General features: G+C 43.8%; 1 protein-coding gene across 2 annotated transcripts in view; it reads left to right on the top strand.

Moving 5' to 3' along the window:
* The first annotated feature begins 560 nt into the window (after positions 1 to 560).
* ess2 (ess-2 spliceosome associated protein) overlaps positions 561 to 12,720 on the top strand; it is a 78,904-nt gene continuing 66,744 nt past the window's right edge. For both annotated transcript variants that reach the window (XM_043716170.2, XM_043716171.2), the window contains exon 1: positions 561 to 704. In XM_043716170.2, coding sequence (XP_043572105.1) covers positions 570 to 704 — 135 coding nt within the window. In that variant the 5' untranslated portion in view covers positions 561 to 569. The remainder of the gene's footprint in view (positions 705 to 12,720) is intronic.

Here is a 12,720-nt window from a genome sequence, read left to right as displayed (position 1 = left end):
CCTGCCTCCATTCAACTGCACTCTGGGGTTTATCAGTCAGTCCATTCCTGATGAAGGGCTTTTGCCCGAAACGTCGATTTTCCTGCTCCTCGGATGCTGCCTGACCTGCTGTGCTTTTCCAGCACCACTCTAATCTAGGCTGTGGTTTCCAGCATCTGGAGTCATTGTTTTTACCCCGAGTTCTGCTTTCGGGTCGAAGTGCTCACGACTTGCTCCACCCTGAAACTCACCGCCTGCCCAATACCCAAGGCCTCACCTCCAGCTGCATCGACCCGCCTTTTGAGCGATAACCCCCCATCCCCCCATGAAGACTTCCTCCAGGTCGTCTCTAAAGACCCAAGAAAATAAGAAAAGAAAGCTACCGATACTGTAAATCAGATACAAATCCAGGCAGTATTTGTGAAGAGAAATCAAGAGTTAGCCTTTCTGCTCCGGTGACTTTTCCTCGGGACTGTTTTTTTTGTCCGCTGACCGCGGTGACCGCCGGGATGGCTGCACTACAGATCCCATGAGGCTGTTCGCTTCAGCGCAAGCGCAGTTGTGCGCGCTGCTGAGTTTAGGCCGGAGGGATGGGGAGTGAGGGGAAGGGGAAATGGGTTGAGGCGGCCCAGTGCGGGGCCGTGGAGCGGACGGCCACTGGCACTGAGAATGTCGGGCGCGGACCGAACAGGAAACGGATCTTGGATGAGGAAACGTACATCGGGGTAGGCGACAAGGTTAAAGGTCAAACTCGGGGGTGTCCATCCCCCCCCATCTCACCGTCCCTCTAACCCCCCTCTCGCTCACTCCTTTCCTTCACCTTCGTCCTGTCCCACTTGGTCCTTTAAACCCCCTTGTTCTCTCCCATTCCTGTCTCTCTCTTTCCCACCCCCCCCCCCCCCATTTGCGTTCTGCTCCTACATCCTTCTGTCCTCCCTCCCCACCTCTCTCTTTTCATCCTCTCCAATCCCGCTCATCTTTTTTTCTTCTTGATGTCGTCTGTATTATCTTTCAGCGGCGAAATGTTTCCCCCTTCCAGTGACTTTCCCCCGATATCCTGGGGATTACTATCATACAGAGTCAGACCAAGATTCGACCTGTCGACCCCGCTCTGCTGTTTTATAGATTCACGATTGGCTTCAACACCGTCCACTCGCCAGATTCTTGATTCCTTGAGACACCAATACCTTTTTATCTTGGCTTTAAATAAATAATGAAATATGCACAATATTTATTTCCTTAAATAAATAATGGAATGCAGTAGAGAATTCCAAACAATTTCATCTGTCCGAGTTAAGAAATGTCTCGTCATTTCAGTCCTAAATGAACGGCTTCTGAAAGTGTCCCTTTTTCCCTCGAACCTCTGTCCAGAGCTATAACTGTGTGTCTCTGCTGACAAGCTCCGTGAGAAAGTTGAGAAGCAAACCTATTGATACATACGAGGTTCTATAAAATTTGACAGGGAGCATGGAAAACCAAGAGGGTGGGAGTTCTGTTTTTTTTAAAAAAAAGCATTTCACTCGGTCTCTCATCACACGTCAGTCCTGTCGTCCCAATCAAGTGAATCTTCTCTGTGCTACTTCTGATACAATTACATCCTTTCTGAAATATGGTAGCCAAAGCTGCTCACAATGTTCCCAGTGTGGTCTTAGCCAAGCATTCTGTAACTGGAACAAAATATCTTTATTCTTGTACTCCAGTCCCCAGCAATAAAGCCCAAAATGCTATTTGTCTTCTAATTGCTTGCTGAACTTGCTTACTACTATTGTATTCCTTGTACGAGTAATCTTCTAAGATTGGTACTTAGAAATTTGTTACGATATAAAGAGCTGTGGGAGAAAAAGACATTGAAGTAAATGATCAGCCGTGATTGCATTAAAGAGGGTAACTAGGGAAAGGATAGGTCCACTCAAGGACAAAGGAAGGAAGGAATATAGGCATGGAACCAGAGGGATCGGGTGAATTTCCTTAGAGTTCTGAATGTCAGTATCCACTAAGGAAAAGGATGGTTTATGGTAAGATTAGGGAGAGGTATGTTGATGTTCTGGAGCATGTAAGTTTTAAGAAGGAAGAGGTGTTGGGTGTCTTGAAAAATGTTAAAGTAGATAAGACCCCAGGGCCTAATGGGATTTATCTCAGGATACTGAGGGAGGCAAGATAGGAGATTACCGGGGCCTTGACCTTTGTTGTCTTTTAAGCCACAGGCAAGGTACCAGAAGACTGGCGAATAGCCAATTTTGTTCCTTTGTTTATGAAGGTCAACAGGGATAATCCAGGAAATTATAGGCCTGTGAGCCTTGCATAAGAGGTAGAGAAATTACTGGAGAAGATTCTTAGGGACAGGATTTACTGGCACGTAGCAAGGAATGGACTGATTAGATAGTCAGCACTGCTTTGTGCAGGGTAGATTTTATCTCATAAATGTTTTCGATGACCAATTTTTGTTTTCAGAAAATAGTGAATCTACTCTCACTGTGACCTCCAGGACTGATGAGTAGTGTTCCATGAGGATCAGTGCTGAGACAGCTGTTGTTTGTAATTTATATGAATGACTTAGATGAAAATGTCGGTGATCTAATTAGTAAGTTTGCAGGTAACACAAAAATTGGTGGTGTTTTGGATAATGAGGAAGGTTGTTGAAAAATACAGCAGAATTTAGCTAGTTTAGTGGAGGAATGGTTGTTGGAGTTTAATCCAGGCAAGAGTGAGGTGATGCATTTTGGGAGATAAAATGCGGAAGGAAAGCGTATACTTTGTGGCAGGACCCTTAGGAGCATTGATGTACAGACAAATCTTGAGATGCAAGTCTGTACCTCCTTGAAAGTAGCAAGAAGAGTGGATATGGTGGTAAAGAAGGTGTAAGGCATGCTTGCCTTAATCAGTTTGGGCACTGAGTGCAAAAGTTGGCAAGTCACATTGCAGCTGTATAAAACTTTAGTTAGATCACTTTTTGGGTATTGTTTGCAGCTCTGGATGCCACACTATAGGAAGGATGTGGAGGCTTTGGAGAGGGTACAAAAGAGGTTGGATAAGAGGGTGCAGAATGGATGTAAAACCAGGATGTGGCCTGAATTAGAGTGGAGACTTTGGAAACGGTGCAAAAGAAGGATGCAAAACTAGAACATTGCCCGAATTGGAGTGTATTACCTATCAGGAGAGGCTGGACAAAATTGGATTGTTTGACCAGTAGGTTGGAGACTGAGAGGTAACCTGATAGAAGTACATAAAATTATGAGGGTGGATATTCAGAGTCTCTTTCCCATGGTGGAAATGCTAAATAATGGGGATATAGGTTTATGGTGAGAGGAGGAAAGTTTTATTTTACAGATGTTAGTAGGAGTCTGAAACGTATTGCTGGGGGAGATGATATAATAGCAACATTCAAGAAGCATTTAGAAATTTAGGGGCGAATAGAGGAGTATGGACCATCTGTGGCCAGGTCGGATTAGTTTAAAATGGCTTTTATGATTGGCACAGACATTGTGGTCTGAACGCCCTGTTCTTGTGCTGTGCTATATTCTAAATGGTGGAACAGGCTCAATGGGCACACTGGCTAATGATTGTTGAGTCCCCTGGACTTGATAGATTGCATCCTAGGGTATTAAAGGAAATAGCTACAGAGACAGTGGGTGCACTGGTAGTGATCTTCCTAGAATCCTTTGTTTCTGGGAAAGTCCCAGAGGACTGAAAAACTGCAAACAGAACATTCTTCACCAAAAAGGATTGGTTAGCTGAGTTGGCTGGATGGCTTGTTCACATTGGGGAATATTACCAACAGCATGCTGGTCGTCAGGCTGAACTACTAGCTAGCTTAACATCTATCATTGGGGAAATGTTCATCAGTTACAATGACGTAATAGCAGAGCATTTAGAAGTACATAATATATTCAAGCAGGGAAAAAAATGGCTTCATTAAGGGGAAATCTTGCATTACAAATTTATTAGTATTCTTCAAAAAGGTAACAAGTAGCAGGGACCCAGTAAATGAAATTTATTTGGATTTCTTAAAGGCATTTGATAAGATGTGTTGGAGTTGTATGTTAGGATGGATACAAGAATGTCTTGAACGGTTAAAAGTGGATAAATCCCCAGGACCTGATCAGGTGTATCCGAGAACTCTGTGGGAAGCTAGAGAAGTGATTGCTGGGCCTCTTGCTGAGATATTTGTATCATCGATAGTCACAGGTGGGTTGCCGGAAGACTGGAGGTTGGCAAACGTGGTGCCACTGTTTAAGAAGGGTGGTAAAGACAAGCCAGGGAATATAGACCGGTGAGCCTGACCTCGGTGGTAGGCAAGTTGTTGGAGGGAATCCTGAGGGACAGGATGTACATGGAAAAGCAAGGACTGATTTGGGATAGTCAACATGGCTTTGTGCGTGGGAAATCATGTCTCTCAAACTTGATTGAGTTTTTTGAAGAAGTAACAAAGAAGATTGATGAGGGCAGAGTAGTGGTTGTGATCTATATGGACTTCAGTAAGGCGTTCGACAAGGTTCCCCATGGGAGACTGATTAGCAAGGTTAGATCTCATGGAATAAAGGGAGAACTAGCCATTTGGATACAGAACTGGCTCAAAGGTAGAAGACAGAGGATGGTGGTGGAGGGTTGTTTTTCAGACTGGAGGCCTGTGACCAGTGGAGTGCCACAAGGATCAGTGCTGGACCCTCTATTTTTTGTCATTTACATAAATGATTTGGTTGCGAGCATAAGAGGTACAGTTAGTAAGTTTGTAGATGACACCAAAATTGGAGGTGTAGTGGACAGCGAAGAGGATTACCTCAGATTACAATAGGATCTGGACCAGATAGGCCAATGGGCTGAGAAGTGGCAGATGGAGTTTAATTCAGATAAATGCGAGGTGCTGCATTTTGGGAAAGCAAATCTTAGCAGGACTTATACACTTAATGGTAAGGTCCCAGGGAGTGTTGCTGAACAAAGAGACCTAGGAGTGCAGGTTCATAGCTCCTTGAAAGTGGAGTCGCAAGTAGATAGGATAATAAAGAAGACGTTTGGTATGCTTTCCTTTATTGGGTCAGAGTATTGAGTACAGGAGTTGGGAGGTCATGTTGCGGCTGTACAGGACATTGGATAGGCTGCTGTTGGAATATTGTGTGCAATTCTGGTCTCCTTCCTATTGGAAAGATGTTGTGAAACTTGAAAGGGCTCAGAAAAGATTTACAAGGATGTTGCCAGGGTTGGAGGAACTGAACTATAGGGAGAGGCTGAACAGGCTGGGGCTGTTTTCCCTGGAGTGTCGGAGGCTGAGGGGTGACCTTATAGAGGTTTACAAAATTATGAGGGGCTTGGATAGGATAAATAGACAAAGTATTTCCCTGGTGTCGGGGAGTCCAGAACTAGAGGGCATAGGTTTAGGGTGAGAGGGGAAAGATATAAAAGATACCTAAGGGGCAACTTTTTCATGCAGAGGGTGGTACATGTATGGAATGAGCTGCCAGAGGATGTGGTGAAGGCTGGTACAATTGCAACATCGAAGAGACATTTAGATGGGTATATGAATAGGAAGGGTTTGGAGGGATATGGGGTGGGTGCTGGCAGGTGGGACTAGATTGGGTTGGGATATCTAGTCAGCATGGACGGGTTGGACCGAAGGGTCTGTTTCTATGCTGTACATCTCTGACTCTAAGATTGGATAACTAATAGAAGACCTGGGGTAATGGAGGCAGTTTCAGGATGGCTGCACCTTCTAGAATGTCATAAGGTCAGTTATAGGGTCACAATTATTTGAATATATATTAATAATTTGGATGAGGGAAGTGAATGTACCAAACTTGGATGAGCCAAGTTTCTGGATGATAATAGGTGAGTAAGCAAATGGTGACGATGGCACAGAGGGTCTACAGAGAGCTGTGGAATTGGCAAAAACTTGGCAGATGGAATATAATGTAGAAAAATGTGAAATTATGCACTTTGTTAGGAAGAATGGGGTACAGGTTTCTGGCATAAAGTTTGTCTCTGTTGCTCAGAAGGGAAGGGGGAAATGAGTAGAGCGTTAGTCATTGGGGACTCCATAGTTAGGAGGACAGATAGGAGGTTCTGTGAGAACGCAAGAGACTCACGGTTGGTCTGTTGCCTCCCAGGTGCCAGGGTTTGTGATGTCTGTGATATGTGTTTTCGGGATTCTTGAGGTGGAGGGGGAGCAGCCCCAAGTCATGGTCCACATTGGCACTAATGACATAGGTAGGCAAAGGGATGGGGATTTAAGGCAAACATTTAGGGAGCTCGAGTTGAAGACCAAACAGAATTGTTGCCTTTGGCTTGTTGCCCATGCCACATGCTAGCAAGACAAGAAATAGAGAGAGAGAGAGGAGTTGAATGTGTGGCTACAGGGATGGTGCAGGAGGGAGGATTTCAGATACCTGGATAATGGGGGCTCATTCTGGGGTAGATGGGACTTGTAAGAACTTGTAAGATGGTCTACACCTGAACCAAAGAGGTACCAGTGTCCTGGGGGGGGGGGGGGAATTTGTTAATGCTCTTTGGGAGGGATTGGGAACCTAAATTGTAGTTCAAGTGTCCAGGAGATTGAGAGCAGTGAGGTCAGAAATGAGGTTTCAAGGTCGCAAGAGTTCACCAGCAAACAGGAAGTTGGTTTGAAGTGTGCCTATTTCAACACCAGGAGCATCCGGAATAAGGTGGTAAACTTGCAGCATGGGTTGTTACCTGGGCCTTCAGTGTTGTGGCAGTTTCAGAGACAAGAATAGAGCAGGGATGGGAATGGTTGTTGCAGATTCTAGGATTTAGACGTTTCAGTAAGAACAGAGTAGGTGGTAAAAGTGTGGGGGGGTGACATTGTTAGTCAAGGACAGTGTTATGGTGACAGAAAGAACGCTTGAGGACTCGTCTACTGAGGTAATATGGGCTGAGATTAGAAACAGTAAAGGAAAGGTCACCTTGTTGGGAGTTTTCTATAGGCCTCCGAATAGTTCCAGAGATGTAGAGGAAAGGATAGCAAAGATGATTCTGGATAGGAACCCGAGTAACAGGGTAGTTGTTTTGGGGTCTTTTACTTTACAAATATTGACTGGAAATGCGATAGATCGCGTCATTAAGATGGGTCAGTTTTTGTCCAGTGTGTGCAGGAGGGTTTCCTGACATAGTATGTAGACAGGCCAACAAGGGGCGAGGCCACTTGGATTTGATATTGGGTAATGGAGGTAGATGAGCACTTTGGTGATAGTGACCACAATTAGATTATGTGTACTTTAATGATGGAAAGAGATAGGTGTATACTGCAGGGCAAGAGTTATTGCTGGGGGAAAGGAACAGCTACTGCGTATCTTTGATAAGTATGTACCTGTAAGGCAGGGAGAAGATGGTCGAGTGAGGATGCTTTGGTTTACTAAAGAAGTTGAATGGCTTGTCAAGAGGAAGAAGAAGGCTTATATTAGGATGAGACTTGAAGGCTTAGCTAGGGTGCTTGAGAGTTAAAGGTTATCCAGGAAAGACCTAAAGAGAGAGCTAAGAAGAGCCAGGAGGGGACATGATCTTATCTGCCAATGACTTCTCAAGGAAAACCCTAAAGCTTTCTGTAGGTATATTAGAAATAAAAGAATGACTAGAGAAAGATTAGGGCCAATCAAGGACTGTAGTAGGAAGTTATGCGTGGAGTTTGAGGAGATAGGGGAAGCACTAAATGAATAATTTCTGTCTGTATTCACACTGGAAAAAGACAATGTTGTTGAGGAGAATACTGAGATATAGGCTACTGGACTAGACAGGATTGAGGTTGACAAGGTGAGGAGCTGTTAGCAATTCTGGAAAGTGTGAAAATAGATAAGTCCCCTGGACCAGATGGGATTTATCCTAGGATTCTCTGGGAAGCTAGGGACGCGATTGCAGAGTCTTTGGTTTTGATCTTTACGTTGTCATTGTCTACAGGAATAGTGCCAGAAGACTGGAGGATAGCAATTGTTCCCTTGTTCAAGAAGGGGAGTAGAGGCACTCTGGTAATTAGAGACTAGTGAGCCTTACTTCGGTTGTGGGTAAAGTGTTGGAAAAGGCTATAACAGGATTCATAATGACCTAGAAAGAAATTGGTTGATTAGAGATAGTCAACACGGTTTTGTGAAGGATAGGTTGTGCCTCTCAAACCTCATTGAGTTCTTTGAGACAGTGACCAAACAGGTGGATGAGGGTAAAGCAGTTGATGTGGTGTATATTGATTTCAGTAAGGAGTTTGATAAGGTTCCCCACGGAAGGCTATTGCACAAAATACGGAGGCATGAGATTGAGGGTGATTTAGCGGTTTGGATCAGAAATTGGCTAGCTGAAAGAAAACACAGGGTGCTGGTTGATGGGAAATGTTCATCCTGGAGTTAAATTACTAGGATCTGTTCTGGGGCCACTGCTGTTTATTACTTTATTAATGACGTGGATGAGGGTGTAGAGGTTGGCTTAGAAAATTTGCAGAAGACACTAAGTTCGGTGGAGTTGTGGATAGTGCTGAAGGATGTTGCAGGTTATAGAAGGACATAGATAGGCTGCAGAACTGGGCTGAGAAGTGGCAAATGGAGTTAAATGCAGAAAAGTGTGAGGTGATTCACTTTGCAAGGAGAAACAGTAATACAGAGTACTGGGCTAATGGTAAGATTCTTGGTAGTGTAGATGAACAGAGATCTCGGTGTCCATGTACGTAGATCCCTGAAAGTTGCCACCCAGGTTGATAGGGTTGTTAACTTTTATTGGTAGGGGGATTGAGTTTTGGAGGCATGCGATCATACTCCAGCTGTATAAAGCTCTGGTGCAGCTGCACTTGGAGTATTGTGTACAGGTCTGGTCAGTGCATTCCAGGAAGGATGTAGAAGCTTTGGAAAGGGTTCAGAGGAGATTTACCAGGATGTTGCCTGGTATGTAGGGAAGGTCTTTTGAGGAAACTGAGGGACTTGAGGTTGTTTTCATTAGAGAGAAGAAGGTTGAGATGTAACTTAATTGAAGCACATAAGATGATCAGAGGATTAGATGGAGTGGACATTGAGAGCCTTTTTCCTCGGATGGTGATGGCTAGCACAAGGCGACATAACTTTAAATTGAGGGGTGATAAATGTAGGACAGAAGTCAGAGGTAGTTTCTTTACTCAGAGTAATAGGGGCATGGAATGCACTGCCTGTATTGGTAGTAGACTTGCCAATTTTAAGGGCATTTAAATGGTCATTGGATGGGCATATGGATGATAATGGAATAGTGTAGGATAGATAGCCTTCAGATTGGTTCCACAGGTCAGTGCAACATCGAGGGCCAAAGGGCCTGTACTGCACTGTTATGTTCTATGTCTAGGAATAGGGGAGGTGAATGCCATTTAAATGGAGAAAAACTGCAAAAGCTGCAGCACAGGATTTGATGGTCCTTCTGCATAAATCACAAACAACTAGCAAGCCATACAGCATCAGGAGATGGAGAATCAATATTTCGAGTATAACCCTTCAGGAATGGTGGTGGGGGTAGAAGAAGCTGCAAATAAAGTGGGGGGAAGGCTTAGGTGAGGAGAGGGGCAGAATAGTGAGGTAGTGATAGGTGAACACAGGTGGTGGGTACGACCTGGTTGGTCAGTGGTAGGAATGAATTCGGTTGGTAGCTGGAAGGAAGGGTGGGGAGGTGCAATGGAAGGGAGGAGGCAGGGCTACAAAGGGAGTCTGTGAATGGGTGGGAAGGTTATTTGAAATTGGAGAACTCAATGTTGAGTCCTCTGTGCTGTAGGCTGCCCAGGTGGAAGTTAAGGTGTTGTTCATCTAATTTGTGGTCTGTATCACTGTGACTGAGGGTGAATGTGACAGAGTGGGAGTGGGAACCTCACTATTCCGCTCCTTTCCCCACCCTAAGCTCCCCCCCCCCCCCACCTTTTACCTGCAGCTTCCTCTACACCTACCTCCATTCCTGAAGAAGGATTTTACCTTAAACCTGAAGAAGGACTTCTCCACCTTCTGATGCTGCCTGACATGCTGTGTTCTTCCAGCCTTCTGCTTGTCTAGTCTGGATTCCAGCATTTGCAGTTATTTTTGTCTGTAGTGTGCAGGTTTAGCAGGTAATAGAGAAGGCAAATTGAATGTTGAATTTTACTTCCAAAGAGTATAGAAATAGGGAAGTTTTAGAAAAACTATTCAAGACATTAGATAGATCACCCCTAGAATTCTGTGAACAGTTTTGGTTGTCTTATCTGAGCAGCAATAATATATTGGCATTGGAGGCAGTCCAGAGAAGATTCAGTTGGAATATCCTGGATAGCGAGGATTTTTTTGACTGAGAGGCTTGCTAGTTTGGGTGTATACCAATTGACGTTTAGAAGGGATTTATTGATCAGATTCTTAGATGGATTGATAGGGTAGATCATGTTTACCTTGTAGGAGAATCTAGGAGCAGAGATTGCTATCTCAGAGTAAGGGCTTGCTTTCATTTGGTTAGGGATATTTCTAGTACTTAAGGATGCATGGAAGGATGCTCATTGTATTATGCAGCTATGGAAGACACTGGCATTTACTTTTCAAATACATAATTTCTTTCTTCACTTTGCATGCTGGTTGTCATAGTGCATACAGTTAACTTCTTTTGACTCAGCATTTGCGTAGCTGGTGAATGGTGTGAAATTGTTTAGAACAATTAGAAGGTATCAAGGGTTAGGGGAAAATGTTGCAAAGCAGAGTTGAGATTTTCAGATAAGCCATAATATAATTGAATGGCAGATGGGCGAAATGGCCTACTTCTACATCTAAATCTGTTTGGTCTATATGCAAATGTCTTTGAATACAGACTTGTAAAAAATAGAAAGATTTTAACATCGTATTCTGCTTTTCTGTTATTGACCATACTAAATGCCATATGTACACCTAGCCTGTCTGCATCTCTTTGGAGACTTTGTGTCCTCCTGACAGCTTGGTTTCCAGTGCTCAACATATGAACAGTATAACTGTCCCCAGTAGTCACCAAATTCATCTGGAAAACCTCACTCATGTTGACAACTGATCAGAGAGAATAGAATGGAAGGAACTGATGAGGAGCTGCTGCTGCACACAGAGTATGAGACACTAAAGTAGAAAGCATAATCTCAAAAATTGTTATCTATGGAGTATTGTCTGAGTCACATGCAAATTGGCAAAGGATACGTATAATTAAATGGATACGTAGATTAAAAGAGAAGTAGATCCTGAGTAAAGTGGGACAGTCTACACATAGAACATAGAACAGTACAGCACAGAACAGGCCCTTCAGCCCACGATGTTGTGCCGATGAACCATGCTGGAATTAGTATTCTGATGAACTGCATAAGAGAGAGAAGGTTTTAAACTAAAAGGTGGGGGAAAGGGGTTAAATGTGGAATGATGTGGTATATCAAAGAGTAGAGATAAGAGAAGATGGGATGATAGTAATATGTGGTATGAAGGTCCGAGAATGACAAAATGAGACAAAGAAAGAGAACCTTGAAATTAACCAACGATTAAAACTGGGTTAGTCTATTAGAATTAAGCCCTGCTATTCCTGTTACTCAGCAGGTCTAGCATCTGTAGAGAGAAAATAGAGTTAATTATTCAATTCGATTACCTACAGTGTGGAAACAGGCTCTTCGGCCCAACAAATCCACACCGACCCTCCGAAGAGTAACCCACCCCCCTCTGACTAATGCACTGAACACTATGGGCAATTTAGCATGGCCAATTCACATGACCTGCACATCTTTGGACTGTGGCAGGAAACCCATGCAGACACAGGGAGAATGTGCAAACTCCACACAGACATTCTCCCAAGGCTGGAATCGAACTTGGGACCCTGTTGCTGCGAGGCAGCAGCGCTAACTGCTGAGCCACCGTACCACCCCTATTTCAAGTCCTGTGTCCCTGGCTATTCCTGGAGTCAGCAGAAAAGTTAGATTTTCACATGTAAAGGTTCTGTGATTTGCTTGTCTTGACAGAAAACCATGTTTCTGTACATAAACAAAAATATTAATTATTATATGGGATTAGACACTTGCTACAGGTAAACAATTGGCATATAAATCCACTAATTAAAACTTTTACACTTTTACAATCTCTCCCTTATGCAGACACGCAGACAAAAAGGAAAATAAAATGTGGATGGTGGGGTGCGAAATAACTGCACAGAACCCAGTACCTGTCACCGAGTCACCATTTATTTATGTGTGCACAGCTGAGAGTCAGTCCCTTGAACTGAGGAGTTTCTAAATCCCCTGTTAATTTTTTTTAATTCCTGACTCTCCCTTTTTTGTTTTGTTTTTCAGTTTTTTAACCCAATACTACCGCCTAACAGTGGTAGTGCTTATTTATCCACAGCACCCATGTCATGTATGCAGGTGTCGGACATAGTGAAGAAAAAGCGTGTAAATCTTTGTTTATATTCCACCACCAGGAAGAAAGGAAACACCGAGTGGCCACTGACCAGCAATACCCTTCTCGACAAAGGGCAATGCTGCGTGATCAAAAAGTAAAGGGGAGGGCAGGGATTAAATCCCCTGTTAATATTGGTCAGCTAGCGCCTCCTGATTGACCAAGTTAGCAACCCCAATCAATGACCTCTTAGTCAATTGGTTCCAATCATGATAGTGGGGAGCAAGTTGGAAAGCAGTTCAGTGATTCCTGTTCACAGTTACTGAGAAGTTTCTTATGTTTCTTCTACTGATCACGATGCTGTTTTTTGGTTGTCTTTCTCTGTTTGCATCCATTGGTTTGCAAGAGGCCCGGGAAGGAGTACTCTGATTTATCAATCAAACGTCACAGC

The sequence above is a fragment of the Chiloscyllium plagiosum genome, unplaced genomic scaffold (genome assembly GCF_037043375.1).
Source record: "Chiloscyllium plagiosum isolate Xiang-an unplaced genomic scaffold, Cpla_swu_hap1 HiC_scaffold_24, whole genome shotgun sequence".
Taxonomy (NCBI): domain Eukaryota; kingdom Metazoa; phylum Chordata; class Chondrichthyes; order Orectolobiformes; family Hemiscylliidae; genus Chiloscyllium; species Chiloscyllium plagiosum.
This window is presented reverse-complemented; position numbering and strand designations above follow the sequence as displayed.